The 19,438-nt window shown below is 42.5% G+C and overlaps 1 protein-coding gene across 2 annotated transcripts in view; it reads right to left on the reverse strand.

Annotated features, from left to right (window-relative positions):
• flr (actin-interacting protein 1 flr) overlaps positions 1-19,438 on the reverse strand; it is a 278,566-nt gene that overhangs the window by 78,730 nt on the left and 180,398 nt on the right. For both annotated transcript variants that reach the window (XM_071687385.1, XM_071687376.1), the window contains 2 exons: positions 13,717-13,950; positions 680-782 (listed from right to left, as the gene is read on the reverse strand). In XM_071687385.1, coding sequence (XP_071543486.1) covers positions 680-782; positions 13,717-13,950 — 337 coding nt within the window. The remainder of the gene's footprint in view (positions 1-679; positions 783-13,716; positions 13,951-19,438) is intronic.

Raw genomic sequence — 19,438 nt, forward strand, 5'->3', positions numbered from 1 at the left:
GATTTGAGTCAGAAACCGCAGATGTTAGTGTATGAGTCAGGCGACCAGGGTGGGCATTGCCTAATTGTGGTAATGGATGAATCTCCCCTAATGAGGTGCCAGTGCATTACTTAAAATATGCCTTGCACTTCTTGACAGTCATGTATGCTGGCAGATGATCCAGCATGGATTCTCACTGCATCAAGAGTGTAATCTCAGGTAAAGACGGCTAGCAGCACATGCAGTTTATCGTCCCTGGAGGAAATGTTTAGGGTCCTAGCTACATAGAGTATGTGGGCAAGGACAAAGTATGTGGCACCTTGTAAAGCAAGGCCAAAAACTCGAACAATAGGATTTCATGTACAAAACTCCCTAAATTATTTCCTCTGAGGTTCTTAAAAGTATTGTCTGCCCAACTGACTTGGCATGTGCACTAATAAAACAAGAAACAAAGATTTCTTGTCATATGCTACATAAAATGTAGAAAATATAAATCAAACCAGCATGAAGTCACATACAGGTGAAAATGAAAAGAAAAATATTATCTGTTATGGGTGTGTTAGAAGTGTAAATGTTAGTGAATTCTGAAGTACATACTAAGCAAAAACCTAGAACTTTGCTCTAAAATGAATAATGCTACTTAATGTTTCCTTCAGAAAGTAATTCTCAACTGATGAATATGCAATATAAAAAATCTTACCTGTTTCAACAATCCACACAGTTACAGTGCCATCAACTCCAGTGGTATACAGCTTACTACCATCTGAATTGAGAGCCACACGGGTTATGGGTTTGCTATGCCCCTGAAAAAATACATTACACTTAAAATCTTAATTCTTTATGCATGCTCTTGACTACTTCTGAACTAACACTTGTGTATCTAGCATCCACATACAGAGGAAACATTAGCCAATCTGCATTTTCATGTATAAAGCATTATCTGGTAAATCAAACTGCTAAGACTGTCCTTAAACCATCTCTTTGTGACATTCTTTAGAAATTAATAAAAATCTGAGTAAAGTAAGAACACCTGAGGAGGAGCTGCTAGACAACCAATAACATTTCTGAACTACAACACACAATTCATCTCCATAGTCTTTAAGCTGTACTTAGCTTAAAGACTATGACATCAATTCGCAGCAGACAAATAGTGCATTTCTATTATCTTATCTGTACACTTAAAAGGTTAAAGAGTCAGAGCTACATACTCTAGCAAGGGTCTAGTACAGGAGTAGGCAAAATGCAGCCCATCAATGGATTCTATCTGACCCATCACTGAGTTTAGCAAAAAGTAACAGTATTGGTTTTTCAAACCCTTATGTGAACAATCTAATTGGCCCAACTTAAGTATCTGCATAACAGTTTGGTAGTCAGTACTTTTCACTAGAACTCAATGAGAGTTGTCATGTTAAAGACAGCCCTGTTGATCACTTTCATTTGTGGTATCACTAAAAATTTTGATCTCACAGGAGAATCATCTATGCAATCTATAAGCTACAAAAGAACAAGAAAAGACTTAATGGAGGCAAGAATTGTGACTTAAAATTAGGAGTGGAATGGAAAAATTTGGTGAGCGTGACCATCAATGGAAACTTGAACCAGACAAGTAAAAATATTGGACTACTGAAGAGTGTATAAATCTAAGCAATGATGTAGACAGTTTCAAAAATCATCAAATATTCCAGCATGAGAATCACACCATATGCAACTTGTGACCCTACTTCAGCATTTTTCTTTTTCTTGCTCCAGTCAAGGCCAAAAGTCCACATCAAGGCTGGGCCATAATTGGAATCTAGAGACAATTATGAAAGGAAAAAAGAAAAGACAAGGGAGAGTATTTACAAATTCTGGCGGAGGTGAAAAACCTGTCTTTTAAAATATGTCCAGTCATAGTTATAGGGAAAGACATGAGAAGGTAGAGTTCCAAAGCTTCATGGTGAAGGGAACAAAACAGTTATCAAATAATCTGAATGACAGATGCTCTGTATCACATGAATGACAAAATATCCTTGCCATTTACATTGCTCACATGCGTCTTTCTAACTGTCATGTATAATGGAGCAAATCATCTCCCCCTATCCACAAACAGACCCTGAAGACCTTTCAGTGGTTTTCTTGGGCTGCTTCATGTGCCCTGGTTCAGTCAACTGACAGCAAGTCACCCTCTAATTCACTATTTCCCATGCATGCCTCATACCCTCCAGCATCTTCAAGCCCCATGCACTCATAACCTCTTCCACTCCCTTCTTCTATCTCTAATTTGACTTCCCCTTTTCCTTGTCCCATCTACTTCTCATACATATAATCAATTTGTCAAACTCTCCTCACTCATTCTCTCCATATGTCCAAACCATTTCAGATCATCCTCATCTCTATCACCCATACTCTTCATATGACCATGCCTTTCCCTTGCCCAACCATCTCTTACTCAGTAAATCCTCCTCACATCACAGACTGTCCACAAACATTTCATTTCTAAAACATTCACCTGTACATCTTCATCTGAAACCCAAGCCTGGCACCCATACGCAATCAATGGGACTACTATATCATAAAACATACCAATCTTTACCCTCCTAGACACTGATCCCTCTACACATTCCTTAATGATATCCAGGACCTTGCCCTTCACCCACCCTATGACTTAATTCAGCTTCATCTGCTGCTGTATCCACTCCCATGTATTTAAAACACTTCACTTCCTACAAGGTTTTTACATTCACACTCACCTCATCATGTTCCTTTGCACCGTTAAACCTAAAAGCTTTGCTATTTTGCACATTTACTCTTAACCTTCTCATTCATACACTCTCCAAAACCTGGGAAACCAACTTCTGCAATTACTCACACATATCTGCCACAAGCATTATGTCATCAGCTAACAGTGATTCATCTAACAAGCCCCCACCCTTGACAGACTGTATTCTTGCTCTTCTCCCAAAACCCTCACATTGATCTCACAATCTCATCTGAAAACATTAAAAAGACATGGTGACAAGAGATAAAGAAAGAGTATCACTACAGAGGCAGGAGTTGCAGGAGTGTATGATAGTGTGTAAGGAAATAAATTCTAAACTGATGTAGGTAAAACTGAAAGTGGATGGAGGGAGATAGGTGATTATTGGTGTTTATGCTCCTGGTCATGAGAAGAAATATCTTGAGAGGCAAGTGTTTTGGGAGCAGCTGAGTGTGTCAGCAGTTTTGGCGCAAGAGACGAGGTATGAATGATGGGTGATTTAAATGCGAAGGTGAGTTATGTGGCAGTTGAGGGTATAACTAGTGTACATGGGGTATTCAGTGTTGTGAATGGAAATGGTGAAGAGCATGTGGATTTGCGAGCTGAAGAAAGACTGGTGACTGGGAATACCTGGTTAAAAAAGAGAGATATATACAAGTATATGTATGTTAAATAAATTTGTATAAATAAATTATACATTTCCCTTTTCCATAGCCAGAGGTTGAACCATTATGTGACATTCATTTTTTCATTTCATTTCAAGCTAGAAGTTTCAGTTTTCTAAATGATTTCTTACATTTTTTTTTTTTTTTTTTTTTTTTTTTGCTTTGTCGCTGTCTCCCGCGTTTGCGAGGTAGCGCAAGGAAACAGACGAAAGAAATGGCCCAACCCACCCCCATACACATGTATATACATACGTCCACACACGCAAATATACACACGTACACAGCTTTCCATGGTTTACCCCAGACACTTCACATGCCCTGATTCAATCCACTGACAGCACGTCAACCCCGGTATACCACATCGATCCAATTCACTCTATTCCTTGCCCTCCTTTCACCCTCCTGCATGTTCAGGCCCCGATCACACAAAATCTTTTTCACTATATCTTTCCACCTCCAATTTGGTCTCCCACTTCTCATCGTTCCCTTCACCTCCGACACATATATCCTCTTGGTCAATCTTTCCTTACTCATTCTCTCCATGAACCCAAACCATTTCAAAACACCCTCTTCTGCTCTCTCAACCACGCTCTTTTTATTTCCACACATCTCTCTTACCCTTACGTTACTTACTCGATCAAACCACCTCACACCACACATTGTCCTCAAACATCTCATTTCCAGCACATCCATCCTCCTGCGCACAACTCTATCCATAGCTCACGCCTCGCAACCATACAACATTGTTGGAACCACTATTCCTTCAAACATACCCATTTTTGCTTTCCGAGATAATGTTCTCGACTTCCAGACATTCTTCAAGGCTCCCAGGATTTTCGCCCCCTCCCCCACCCTATGATCCACTTCCGCTTCCATAGTTCCATCCGCTGCCAGATCCACTCCCAGATATCTAAAACACTTTACTTCCTCCAGTTTTTCTCCATTCAAACTTACCTCCCAATTGACTTGACCCTCAACCCTACTGTACCTAATTACCTTGCTCTTATTCACATTTACTCTTAACTTTCTTCTTTCACACACTTTACCAAACTCAGTCACCAGCTTCTGCAGTTTCTCACATGAATCAGCCACCAGCGCTGTATCATCAGCGAACAACAACTGACTCACTTCCCAAGCTCTCTCATCCACAACAGACTTCATACTTGCCCCTCTTTCCAAAACTCTTGCATTCACCTCCCTAACAACCCCATCCATAAACAAATTAAACAACCATGGAGACATCACACACCCCTGCCGCAAACCTACATTCACTGAGAACCAATCACTTTCCTCTCTTCCTACACGTACACATGCCTTACATCCTCGATAAAAACTTTTCACTGCTTCTAACAACTTGCCTCCCACACCATATATTCTTAATACCTTCCACAGAGCATCTCTATCAACTCTATCATACACCTTCTCCAGATCCATAAATGCTACATACAAATCCATTTGCTTTTCTAAGTATTTCTCACATACATTCTTCAAAGCAAACACCTGATCCACACATCCTCTACCACTTCTGAAACCACACTGCTCTTCCCCAATCTGATGCTCTGTACATGCCTTCACCCTCTCAATCAATACCCTCCCATATAATTTACCAGGAATACTCAACAAACTTATACCTCTGTAATTTGAGCACTCACTCTTATCCCCTTTGCCTTTGTACAATGGCACTATGCACGCATTCCGCCAATCCTCAGGCACCTCACCATGAGTCATACATACATTAAATAACCTTACCAACCAGTCAATAATACAGTCACCCCCTTTTTTAATAAATTCCACTGCAATACCATCCAAACCTGCTGCCTTGCCGGCTTTCATCTTCCGCAAAGCTTTTACTACCTCTTCTCTGTTTACCAAATCATTTTCCCTAACCCTCTCACTTTGCACACCACCTCGACCAAAACACCCTATATCTGCCACTCTATCATCAAACACATTCAACAAACCTTCAAAATACTCACTCCATCTCCTTCTAACATCACCACTACTTGTTATCACCTCCCCATTTGTGCCCTTCACTGAAGTTCCCATTTGCTCCCTTGTCTTACGCACTTTATTTACCTCCTTCCAGAACATCTTTTTATTCTCCCTAACATTTAATGATACTCTCTCACCCTGTCTCTTTCTTTTATAAACCTCCCACTCAATTGCATTTTTTCCCTGCAAAAATCGTCCAAATGCCTCTCTCTTCTCTTTCACTAATAATCTTACTTATTCATCCCACCACTCACTACCCTTTCTAATCAACCCACCTCCCACTCTTCTTATGCCACAAGCATCTTTTGCGCAATCCATCACTGATTCCCTAAATACATCCCATTCCTCCCCCACTCCCCTTACTTACATTTTTCATATGTATATATATATATATATATATATATATATATATATATATATATATATGTGTGTGTGTGTATGTGTATATGTATGTATATATGTGTATATATACACATGATTGAGGAAAGATTGACCAAGAGGATATATGTGTCGGAGGGGGAGGGAACGAGGAGAAGTGGGAGACCAAATTGGAGGTGGAAAGATGGAGTGAAAAAGATTTTGTGTGATCGGGGCCTGAACATGCAAGAGGGTGAAAGGAGGGCAAGGAAGAGAGTGAATTGGATCGATGTGGTATACCGGGGTTGACGTGCTGTCAGTGGATTGAATCAGGGCATGTGAAGCGTCTGGGGTAAACCATGGAAAGTTGTGTGGGGTCTGGATGTGGAAAGGGAGCTGTGGTTTCGGGCATTATTTCGCGGCAGCTAGAGACTGAGTGTGAACGAATGGGGCCTTTGTTGTCTTTTCCTAGTGCTACCTCACACACGAGGGGGGGAGGAAGATGGTATTTCATGTGTGGCAAGGTGGCGATGGGAGTGAATGGGGGCAGACAGTGTGAATTGTGTGCATGGGTATATATGTATGTGTCTGTGTATGTATATATATGTGTACACTGAGATGTATAGGTATGTATATTTGCGTGTGTGGACATGTGTGTGTGTATACATTGTGTATGGGGGTGGGTTGGGCCATTTCTTTCGTCTGTTTCCTTGCGCTACCTCGCAAACGTGGGGAAACAGCGACAAAGCAAAATAAAAAAAAATAATAAATATATGTATATATCATCCCTGGGGATAGGGATGAAAGAATACTTCCCACGCATTCCTCACGTGTCGTAGAAGGTGACTAGAGGGGACGGGAGCGGGGGGGCCAGAAATCCTCCCCTCCTTGTGTTTTAACTTTCTAAAAAATGGGAAACAGAAGGAGTCACACGGGGAGTGCTCATCCTCCTTGTAGACTCAGATTGGGGTGTCTAAATGTGTGTGGATGTAACCAAGATGTGAAAAAAGGAGAGATAGGTAGTATGTTTGAGGAAAGGAACCTGGATGTTTTGGCTCTGAGTGAAACGAAGCTAAAGGGTAAAGGGGAAGAGTGGTTTGGGAATGTCTTGGGAGTAAAGTCAGGGGTTAGTAAGAGGAAAAGAGCAAGGGAAGGAGTAGCAGTACTCCTGAAACAGGAGTTGTGGAAGAATGTGATAGAATGTAAGAAAGTAAATTCTCGATTAATATGGGTAAAACTGAAAGTTGATGGAGAGAGATGGGTGATTATTGGTGCATATGCACCTGGGCATGAGAAGAAAGATCATGAGAGGCAAGTGTTTTGGGAGCAGCTGAATGAGTGTGTTAGTGGTTTTGATGCACAAGACCGGGTTATAGTGATGGGTGATTTGAATGCAAAGGTGAGTAATGGGGCAGTCGAGGGAATAACTGGTATACATGGGGAGTTCAGTGTTGTAAATGGAAATGGTGAAGAGCTTGTAGATTTATGTGCTGAAAAAGGACTGGTGATTGGGAATACCTGGTTTAAAAAGCGAGATATACATAAGTGTACGTATGTAAGTGCGTGCATGGTGCCGTTGTGAAGGGGCAGGGGGGATGGGGGTGGGTGCTCAAATTGCAGAGGTGTGGGTTTGTTGAGTATTCCTGGTAGATTATATGGGGGGGTGTTGGTTGGGGGGGTGGGGGCGTGTGCAGGGCGTCGGATTGGGGAAGAGCAGTGTGGTTTCAGAAGTGGTAGAGGATGTGTAGATCAGGTGTTTGCTTTGAAGAATGTATGTGAGAAATACTTAGAAAAGCAAATGGATTTGTATGTGGCATTTATGGATCTGGAGAAGGCATATGATAGAGTTGATAGAGATGCTCTGTGGAAGGTATTAAGAATATATGGTGTGGGAGGAAAGTTGTTAGAAGCAGTGAAAAGTTTTTATCGAGGATGTAAGGCATGTGTACGTGTAGGAAGAGAGGAAAGTGATTGGTTCTCAGTGAATGTAGGTTTGCGGCAGGGGTGTGTGATGTCTCCATGGTTGTTTAATTTGTTTATGGATGGGGTTGTTAGGGAGGTAAATGCAAGAGTTTTGGAAAGAGGGGCAAGTATGAAGTCTGTTGGGGATGAGAGAGCTTGGGAAGTGAGTCAGTTGTTGTTCGCTGATGATACAGCACTGGTGGCTGATTCATGTGAGAAACTGCAGAAGCTGGTGACTGAGTTTGGTAAAGTGTGTGGAAGAAGAAAGTTAAGAGTAAATGTGAATAAGAGCAGAGAAGGTTATTAGGTACAGTAGGGTTGAGGGTCAAGTCAATTGGGAGGTGAGTTTGAATGGAGAAAAACTGGAGGAAGTGAAGTGTTTTAGATATCTGGGAGTGGATCTGGCAGCGGATGGAACCATGGAAGCAGAAGTGGATCATAGGGTGGGGGAGGGGGCGAAAATTCTGGGGGCCTTGAAGAATGTGTGGAAGTCGAGAACATTATCTCGGAAAGCAAAAATGGGTATGTTTGAAGGAATAGTGGTTCCAACAATGTTGTATGGTTGCGAGGCGTGGGCTATGGATAGAGTTGTGCGCAGAAGGATGGATGTGCTGGAAATGAGATGTTTGAGGACAATGTGTGCTGTGAGGTGGTTTGATCGAGTGAGTAACGTAAGGGTAAGAGAGATGTGTGGAAATAAAAAGAGCGTGGTTGAGAGAGCAGAAGAGGGTGTTTTGAAGTGGTTTGGGCACATGGAGAGGATGAGTGAGGAAAGATTGACCAAGAGGATATATGTGTCGGAGGTGGAGGGAGCAAGGAGAAGAGGGAGACCAAATTGGAGGTGGAAAGATGGAGTGAAAAAGATTTTGTGTGATCGGGGCCTGAACATGCAGGAGGGTGAAAGGAGGGCAAGGAATAGAGTGAATTGGAGCGATGTGGTATACCGGGGTTGACGTGCTGTCAGTGGATTGAATCAAGGCATGTGAAGCGTCTGGGGTAAACCATGGAAAGCTGTGTAGGTATGTATATTTGCGTGTGTGGATGTATGTATATACATGTGTATGGGGGGGGGGCCATTTCTTTTGTCTGTTTCCTTGCGCTACCTCGCAAACGCGGGAGACAGCGACAAAGTATAAAAAAAAAAAAAAAAAAAAAAAAAAAAAAAAAAAAACGTATGTAAGTAGGAGAGATGGCCAGAAAGCATTATTGGATTACGTGTTAATTGACAGGAGCGCGAAAGAGAGACTTTTGGATGTTAATGTGCTGAGAGGTGCAACTGGACGGATGTCTGATCATTATCTTGTGGAGGCTAAGGTGAAGATTTGTATGTGTTTTCAGAAAAGAAGAGTGAATGTTGGGGTGAAGAGGGTGGTGAGAGTAAGTGAGCTTGGGAAGGAGACTTGTGTGAGGAAGTACCAAGAGAGACTGAGTACAGAATGGAAAAAGGTGAGAACAATGGAAGTAAGGGGAGTGGGGGAGGAATGGGATGTATTTAGGGAATTAGTGATGGATTGCGCAAAAGATGCTTGTGGCATGAGAAGCGTGGGAGGTGGGTTGATTAGAAAGGGTAGTGAGTGGTGGGATGAAGAAGTAAGATTATTAGTGAAAGAGAAGAGAGAGGCATTTGGACGATTTTTGAAGGGAAAAATGCAATTGAGTGGGAGATGTATAAAAGAGAGAGACAGGAGGTCAAGAGAAAGGTGCAAGAGGTGAAAAAGAGGGCAAATGAGAGTTGAGGTGAGAGAGTATCATTAAATTTTAGGGAGAATAAAAAGATGTTCTGGAAGGAGGTAAATAAAGTGCATAAGACAAGGGAGCAAATGGGAAATTCAGTGAAGGGCGCTAATGGGGAGGTGATAACAAGTAGTGGTGATGTGAGAAAGAGATGGAGTGAGTATTTTGAAGGTTCGTTGAATGTGTTTGATGATAGAGTGGCAGATATAGCGTGTTTTGGTTGAGGTGGTGTGCAAAGTGAGAGGGTTAGGGAAAATGATTTGGTAAACAGAGAAGAGGTAGTAAAAGCTTTGCGGAAGATGAAAGCTGGCAAGGCAGCAGGTTTGGATGGTATTGCAGTGGAATTTATTAAAAAAGGGGGTGACTGTATTGTTGACTGGTTGGTAAGGTTATTTAATGTATGTATGATTCATGGTGAGGTGCCTGAGGATTGGCGGAATGCTTGCATAGTGCCATTGTACAAAGGCAAAGGGGATAAGAGTGAGTGCTCAAATTACAGAGGTATAAGTTTGTTGAGTATTCCTGGTAAATTATATGGGAGGGTATTGATTGAGAGGGTGAAGGCATGTACAGAGCATCAGATTGGGGAAGAGCAGTGTGGTTTCAGAAGTGGTAGAGGATGTGTGGATCAAGTGTTTGCTTTGAAGAATGTATGTGAGAAATACTTAGAAAAGCAAATGGATTTGTATGTAGCATTTATGGATCTGGAGAAGGCAAATGATAGAGTTGATAGAGATGCTCTGTGGAAGGTATTAAGAATATATGGTGTGGGAGGCAAGTTGTTAGAAGCAGTGAAAAGTTTTTATCGAGGATGTAAGGCATGTGTACGTGTAGGAAGAGAGGAAAGTGATTGGTTCTCAGTGAATGTAGGTTTGTGGCAGGGGTGTGTGATGTCTCCATGGTTGTTTAATTTGTTTATGGATGGTGTTGTTAGGGAGGTGAATGCAAGAGTTTTGGAAAGAGGGGCAAGTATGAAGTCTGTTGTGGATGAGAGAGCTTGGGAAGTGAGTCAGTTGTTGTTCGCTGATGATACAGCGCTGGTGGCTGATTCATGTGAGAAACTGCAGAAGCTGGTGACTGAGTTTGGTAAAGTGTGTGAAAGAAGAAAGTTAAGAGTAAATGTGAATAAGAGCAGGGTTATTAGGTACAGTAGGGTTGAGGGTCAAGTCAATTGGGAGGTAAGTTTGAATGGAGAAAAACTGGAGGAACTAAAGTGTTTTAGATATCTGGGAGTGGATCTGGCAGCGGACGGAACCATGGAAGCGGAAGTGAATCATAGGGTGGGGGAGGGGGCGAAAAATCCTGGGAGCCTTGAAGAATGTGTGGAAGTCGAGAACATTATCTCGGAAAGCAAAAATGGGTATGTTTGAAGGAATAGTGGTTCCAACAATGTTGTATGGTTGCGAGGCGTGGGCTATGGATAGAGTTGTGCGCAGGAGGGTGGATGTGCTGGAAATGAGATGTTTGAGGACAATGTGTGGTGTGAAGTGGTTTGATCGAGTAAGTAATGTAAGGGTGAGAGAGATGTGTGGAAATAAAAAGAGCGTGGTTGAGAGAGCAGAAGAGGGTGTTTTGAAATGGTTTGGGCACATGGAGAGAATGAGTTAGGAAAGGTTGACCAAGAGGATATATGTGTCGGAGGTGGAGGGAATGAGGAGAAGTGGGAGACCAAATTGGAGGTGGAAAGATGGAGTGAAAAAGATTTTGAGTGATCAGGGCCTGAACATGCAGGAGGGTGAAAGGCGGGCAAGGAATAGAGTGAACTGGATCGATGTGGTATACCGGGGTTGACGTGCTGTCAGTGGATTGGATCAGGGCATGTGAAGCGTCTGGGGTAAACCATGGAAAGTTGTGTGGGGCATGGATGTGGAAAGGGAGCTGTGGTTTCGGGCATTATTGCACGACAGCTAGAGACTGAGTGTGAACGAATGGGACCTTTGTTGTCTTTCCCTAGCGCTACCTCGCACACATGAAGGGGGAGGGGGATGTTATTCCATGTGTGGCGAGGTGGCGATGGGAATGAATAAAGGCAGACAGTGTGAATTGTGTGCATGGGTATATATGTATGTGTCTGTGTGTGTATATATATGTGTACATTGAGATGTATAGGTATGTATATTTTGCGTGTGTGGACGTGTATGTATATACGTGTGTATGGGGGTGGGTTGGGCCATTTCTTTCGTCTGTTTCCTTGCACTACCTCGCAAACGCGGGAGACAGCAACAAAGCAAAATAATATACAAAATATATGTATGTTAAAAGGAGAGATGGTCAAAGGGTATTATTAGATTATGTGTTAATTAATACGCATGTAAAAGAGAGACATTTGGACGTTAATGTGCTGAGAGGCGAAGGTTAAGATTTGTAGAGGTTTTCTAAATAAAAAAAAAAAAAAATGTTGGGGAGAAGAGAGTGGTGAGAGTAAGAGAGCTTGGAAAAGAGACTTGTGTGAGGAGAGGAAGTACCTGAAGAGATTGAGTGTAAAATAGCAAAAGGTGAGAGCAAATGACATGAAGGGAGTGGGTGAGGAATGGGATGAATTTAGGGAAGCAGTGATGGCATGGGCAAGAGAGATGCATGTGGCATGAGAAAGGTGGGAGGTGGGCTGATTAGAAAAGGTAGTGAGTGAGGGGATGAAGAAGAGAGGACAATACTTAAATGGAAGGAGTACAAATGACTGGGAGATGTATAAAAGAAAGCAGCAGGAGGTCAAGAGGGAGGCGCAAGGGTTGAAAAAGAGGGCAAATGAGAGCTGGGGTGAGGGAGTATCATTAAACTTTTGGGAGCATTAAAAGATGCTTTGGGAGATGAATAATGTGCGTAAGACAAGAAAACAAATGAAAACATCATTGAAGGGGGAAGGGGGGAAGTAAAAATAGGTAGTGATGAAGTGAGAAGGAGATGGAGTGAGTATTTTGAAGGTTTGCTGAATGTGTTTGATGATAGTGGCAGATGTAGGGTGTTTCAGTCGGGGTGTTGTGTGAAGCGAGACGGCCAGGGAGAATGGTTTGGGTAAGAGAGAAGAGGTAGTGAGAGCTTTGAGGAAGATGAAATCTGGCAAGGCAGTGGGTTTGGATGGTACAGCAGTTGAATTTATTAAGAAAGGGGGTGACAGTGTTGTTGATTGGTTGGTAAAGATATTCAGTGTAGGTATGAATCATGGTGAAATGCCTAAGGATTGGTGGAATGCATGCATAGTGCCATTGGACAAAGGTGAAGGGGATAAGGGGGAGTGTTCAAACTCCAGAGGCATAAGTCTGTTGAGTATACCTGGATAATTGTATGGGAGGGTACTCATTGAGAGGGCGAAGGCATGTATAGGGCATCAAATTGGTGTTTGCCTTGAAGAATGTGTGTGAGAAATGCATAGAAAAATAGATGGATTTGTATGTAGCATTTATGGAGCTGGAAAAGGCATATGATAGAGCTGATAGAGATGCTTTGTAGAAGGTATTAAGAATATATGGTATAGTTAGTTTTTATCAAGGGTGTAAGGCATGTGTATGAGTAAGAAGGGAGGAGAATGACTGGTTCCCAGTGAAGGCCAGTCTGCAGCAGGGATGTGTGATATTGCCCTAGTTGTTTAATTTGTTTATGGCTGGGGTGGTTAGGGAGGTAAATGTAAGAGTTTTAGAAAGAGGGGTGAATATGCAGTCTGTTGGAGATGAGAGGCCCTGGGAAGTGATTCAGTTGTTATTTGCTGATAATACAGCACTGGTAGCTAATTCAAATGAGAAACTACACAGTAGAAGTTGGTGACTTGAGTTTGGAAAAGTGTGTGAAAGGAGAAAGCTGAGAGTAAATGTGAATAAAAGCATGGTTTTTAGGTTCTGCAGGGTTGAGGGACAAGTTAGTTGGGATGTAAATTTGAATGGAAAAAAAATTGGAAGAAGTGAAGATTTTAGATATCTGGGAGAAACTTGGCAGTGAATGGAACCATCCCCACAATATTAGAGACAAGGTATTTTCCCTGCAAACTCAAGAAACCAAAGAAAATGAAAATGTCAAGCCTTTGTACTGGAAAGACCAAATACAAAGCAAATCAACAAAGCTAGGTGATGTGTGTGAAGACTGAGCAATTACACATGAATGAGATTCACCATAACCCAGGGGTTGCAAATAATATTCTGAAAAAATTTCCTACTAAACAGGATAAAGATACATAATCAGAGGAAACAAAGTAATAACAATGAGATGTAACTATAATCATACCTTTGCAAAAATTCTATGGGGTGTGGAACCCATATCATTGTCAACCTATCCATGCCACAAAATCAATTTGTACTGTACCTTAATGATCTTCTTAGGCTTGGTGGGATTGGCTGGATCAAGGTAATTAATGAACCCTGACAGTGAGACTGAGATCAGGAAGTCACCAGTCCATATGCATGACATCTGTTGGTCCTCAAGCTCTGTACCCATGGGAAACTCAGTTACCATCTCTCCTGACTCCGCATCCCATATTTTGCAAGTCTTGTCTCCACTGGCTGAGAGCAGTTGTTTGCTGTCAGGACTCCAAGATACCTAAAGGCATAACAAAAAACTCAATTCATTTTTCCGTGAAGCAATAGTCTGCTAAATAATATACGTCTCTTTCTTTTTTCCAATCTACATACCCTGTGTTAGAGAGGTAGATCCAAGAACAGACTAAGATATGGCTTTAGTCACTCAGAGCCATAGATTAGCTGTAATGAATAATATCAAATGTTAGGGAAGAAAGAAGTCTACCACTGTATTCCCTGCATGTTATAGATGGCAACTAACACAGGCAAGAGTTCGAAGAAGGGTTAAAAACCACCCTTGTGTTTCCACTTACTGAAAGATGAAACAGATGAATATAACTATCTACCTATATATATATATATATATATATATATATATATATATATATATATATAGGGGAGAAAGAATACTTCCCATGTATTCCCTGCGTGTCGTAGAAAGCGACTAAAAGGGGAGGGAGCGGGGGGCTGGAAATCCTCCCCTCTCGTTTTTTTTAATTTTCCAAAAGAAGGAACAGAGAACGAGGCCAGGTGAGGATATTCCCTCAGAGGCCCAGTCCTCTGTTCTTAACGCTACCTTGCTAATGCAGGAAATGGCGAATAGTTTGAAAGAAAGAAAAATATATATATCATCCCTGGGGATAGGGGAGAAAGAATACTTCCCACGTATTCCCTGCGTGTCGTAGAAGGCGACTAAAAGGGGAGGGAGCGAGGGGCTGGAAATCCTCCCCTCTTGTTTTTTTTTTTAATTCTCCAAAAGAAGGAACAGAGAAGGGGGCCAGGTGAGGATATTCCCTCAGAGGCCCAGTCCTCTGTTCTTAACGCTACCTTGCTAACGCGGGAAATGGCGAAGCTTGAAAGAAAAGAATATATATTTATTTATATTTATTTATTTATTAGGTTAGGGAGGTAAATGCAAGAGTTTTGGAAAGAGGGGCAAGTATGAAGTCTGTTGGGGATGAGAGAGCTTGGGAAGTGAGTCAGTTGTTGTTCGCTGATGATACAGCGCTGGTGGCTGATTCATGTGAGAAACTGCAGAAGCTGGTAACTGAGTTTGGTAAAGTGTGTGGAAGAAGAAAGTTAAGAGTAAATGTGAATAAGAGCAAGGTTATTAGGTACAGTAGGGTTGAGGGTCAAGTCAATTGGGAGGTGAGTTTGAACGGAGAAAAACTGGAGGAAGTGAAGTGTTTTAGATATCTGGGAGTGGATCTGGCAGCGGATGGAACCATGGAAGCGGAAGTGGATCATAGGGTGGGGGAGGGGGCGAAAATTCTGGGAGCCTTGAAGAATGTGTGGAAGTCGAGAACATTATCTCGGAAAGCAAAAATGGGTATGTTTGAAGGAATAGTGGTTCCAACAATGTTGTATGGTTGCGAGGCGTGGGCTATGGATAGAGTTGTGCGCAGGAGGATGGATGTGCTGGAAATGAGATGTTTGAGGACAATGTGTGGTGTGAGGTGGTTTGATCGAGTGAGTAACGTAAGGGTAAGAGAGATGTGTGGAAATAAAAAGAGCGTGGTTGAGAGAGCAGAAGAGGGTGTTTTGAAGTGGTTTGGGCACATGGAGAGGATGAGTGAGGAAAGATTGACCAAGAGGATATATGTGTCGGAGGTGGAGGGAGCAAGGAGAAGAGGGAGACCAAATTGGAGGTGGAAAGATGGAGTGATAAAGATTTTGTGTGATCGGGGCCTGAACATGCAGGAGGGTGAAAGGTGGGCAAGGAATAGAGTGAATTGGAGCGATGTGGTATACCGGGGTTGACGTGCTGTCAGTGGATTGAATCAAGGCATGTGAAGCGTCTGGGGTAAACCATGGAAAGCTGTGTAGGTATGTATATTTGCGTGTGTGGACGTATGTATATAAATGTGTATGGGGAGAGGTTGGGCCATTTCTTTCGTCTGTTTCCTTGCGCTACCTCGTAAACGCGGGAGACAGCAACAAAGTATAAAAAAAAAAAAAAAAAAAAAAAAAAAAAAAAAAATATTTATTTTGCTTTGTCGGTCTCCCGCATTTGCGAGGTAGCGCAAGGAAAAAGAAGAAAGAAACGGCCCAACCCACCCCCATACACATGTATATACACACACGTCCACACACGCAAATATACATACCTATACATCTCAATGTACACATATATATACACACACAGACACATACATATATACCCATGCACACAATTCACACTGTCTGCCTTTATTCATTCCCATCGCCACCTCGCCACACATGGATTACCATCCCCCTCCCCCCTCATGTGTGCAAGGTAGCGCTAGGAAAAGATAACAAAGGCCGCATTCGTTCACACTCAGTCTCCAGCTGTCATGCAATAATGCCCGAAACCACAGCTCCCTTTCCACATCCAGGCCCCACACAACTTTCCATGGTTTACCCCAGACGCTTCACATGCCCTGATTCAATCCACTGACAGCACGTCAACCCCTCAACCCCGGTATACCACATCGATCCAATTCACTCTATTCCTTGCCCACCTTTCACCCTCCTGGATGTTCAGGCCCCGATCACACAAAATCTTTTTCACTCCATCTTTCCACCTCCAATTTGGTCTCCCACTTCTCCTCGTTCCCTCCACCTCCGACACATATATCCTCTTGGTCAATCTTTCCTCACTCATTCTCTCCATGTGCCTAAACCATTTCAAAACACCCTCTTCTGCTCTCTCAACCACACTCTTTTTATTTCCACACATCTCTCTCACCTTACATTACTTACTCGATCAAATCACCTCACACCACATATTGTCCTCAAACATCTCATTTCCAGCACATCCACCCTCCTCCGCACAACTCTATCCATAGCCCACGCCTCGCAACCATACAACATTGTTGGAACCACTATTCCTTCAAACATACCCATTTTTGCTTTCCGAGATAACGTTTTCGACTTCCACACATTCTTTAATGCTCCCAGGATTTTCGCCCCCTCCCCCACCCTATGATTCACTTCCGGTTCCATGGTTCCATTCGCTGCCAGATCCACTCCCAGATATCTAAAACACTTTACTTCCTCCAGTTTTTCTCCATTCAAACTTACCTCCCAATTGACTTGACCCTCAACCCTACTGTACCTAATAACATTTACTCTTAACTTTCTTCTTTCACACACTTTACCAAACTCAGTCACCAGCTTCTGCAGTTTCTCACATGAATCAGCCACCAGCGCTGTATCATCAGCGAACAACAACTGACTCACTTCCCAAGCTCTCTCATCCACAACAGACTTCATACTTGCCCCTCTTTCCAAAACTCTTGCATTCACCTCCCTAACAACACAATCCATAAACAAATCAAACAACCATGGAGACATCACACACCCCTGCCACAAACCTACATTCACTGAGAACCAATCACTTTCCTCTCTTCCTACACGTACACATGCCTTACATCCTCAATAAAAACTTTTCACTGCTTCTAACAACTTTCCTCCCATACCATATATTCTTAATACTTTCCACAGAGCATCTCTATCAACTCTATCATATACCTTCTCCAGATCCATAAATGCTACATACAAATCCATTTGCTTTTCTAAGTATTTCTCACATACATTCTTCAAAGCAAACACCTGATCCACACATCCTCTACCACTTCTGAAACCACACTGCTCTTCCCCAATCTGATGCTCTGTACATGCCTTCACCCTCTCAATCAATACCCTCCCATATAATTTACCAGGAATACTCAACAAACTTATACCTCTGTAATTTGAGCACTCACTCTTATCCCCTTTGCCTTTGTACAATGGCACTATGCACGCATTCCGCCAATCCTCAGGCACCTCACCATGAATCATACATACATTAAATAACCTTACCAACCAGTCAACAATACAGTCACCCCCCTTTTTAATAAATTCCACTGCAATACCATCCAAACCTGCTGCCTTGCCGGCTTTCTTCTTCCGCAAAGCTTTTGCTACCTCTTTCTGTTTACCAAATCATTTTCCCTAACCCTCTCACTTTGCACACCACCTCGACCAAGACACCCTATATCTGCCACTCTATCATCAAACACATTCAACAAACCTTCAAAGTACTCGCTCCATCTCCTTCTCACATAACCACTACTTGTTATCACCTCCCCATTAGTGCCCTTCACTGAAGTTCCCATTTGCTCCCTTGTCTTACGCACTTTATTTACCTCCTTACCTCCTAAAATTTAATGATACTCTCTCACCCAACTGTCATTTGCCCTCTTTTTCACCTCTTGCACCTTTCTCTTGACCTCCTGTCTCTTTCTTTTATACATCTCCCACTCAATTGCATTTTTTCCCTGCAAAAATCGTCCAAATGCCTCTCTCTTCTCTTTCCCTAATAATCTTACTTCTTCATCCCACCAATCACTACCCTTTCTAATCAACCCACCTCCCACGCTTCTCATGCCACACGCATCTCTTGCACAATCCATCACTGATTCCCTAAATACATCCCATTCCTCCCCCACTCATCTTACTTCCATTGTTCTTACCTTTTTCCATTCTGTACTCAGTCTCTCCTGGTACTTCCTCACTCAAGTCTCCTTCCCAAGCTCGCTTACTGTCACCACCCTCTTCACCCCAACATTCACTCTTCTTTTCTGAAAACCCATACAAATCTTCACCTTAGCCTCCACAAGATAATGATCAGACATCCCTCCAGTTCCACCTCTCAGCACATTTACATCCAAAAGTCTCTCTTTCGCGCGCCTGTCAATTAACACGTAATCCTATAATGCTCTCTGGCCATCTCTCCTACTTACATACGTATACTTATGTATATCTCGCTTTTTAAACCAGGTATTCCCAATCACCAGTCCTTTTTCAGCACATAAATCTACAAGCTCTTCACCATTTCCATTTACAACACTGAACACCCAATGTATACCAATTATTCCCTCAACTGCCACATTACTCACCTTTGCATTCAAATCACCCATCACTATAACCCGGTCGCGTGCATCAAAACCAATAACATACTCATTCAGCTGCTCCCAAAACACTTGCCTCTCATGAACTTTCTTCTCATGCCCAGGTGCATATGCACCAATAATCACCCATCTCTCTCCATCAACTTTCAGTTTTACCCATATTAATTGAGAATTTACTTTCTTACATTCTATTACATACTCCTACAACTCCTGTTTCAGGAGTACTGCTACTCCTTCCCTTACTCTTGTCCTCTCACTAACCCCTGATTTTACTCCCAAGACATTCCCAAACCACTCTTCCCCTTTACCCTTGAGCTTTGTTTCACTCAGAGCCAAAACATCCAGGTTCCTTTCCTCAAACATACTACCTATCTCTCCTTTTTTCACATCTTGGTTACATCCACACACATTTAGACACCCCAATCTGAGTCTACGAGGAGGATGAGCACTCCCCGCGTGACTCCTGTTTCCCATTTTTTAGAAAGTTAAAAATACAAGGAGGGGAGAATTTCTGGCCCCCAGCTCCCGTCCCCTCTAGTTGCCTTCTACGACACGTGAGGAATGCGTGGGAAGTATTCTTTCACCTCTATCCCC

The sequence above is a fragment of the Panulirus ornatus genome, chromosome 3, assembly GCF_036320965.1.
Source record: "Panulirus ornatus isolate Po-2019 chromosome 3, ASM3632096v1, whole genome shotgun sequence".
In the NCBI taxonomy this organism is placed as follows: domain Eukaryota; kingdom Metazoa; phylum Arthropoda; class Malacostraca; order Decapoda; family Palinuridae; genus Panulirus; species Panulirus ornatus.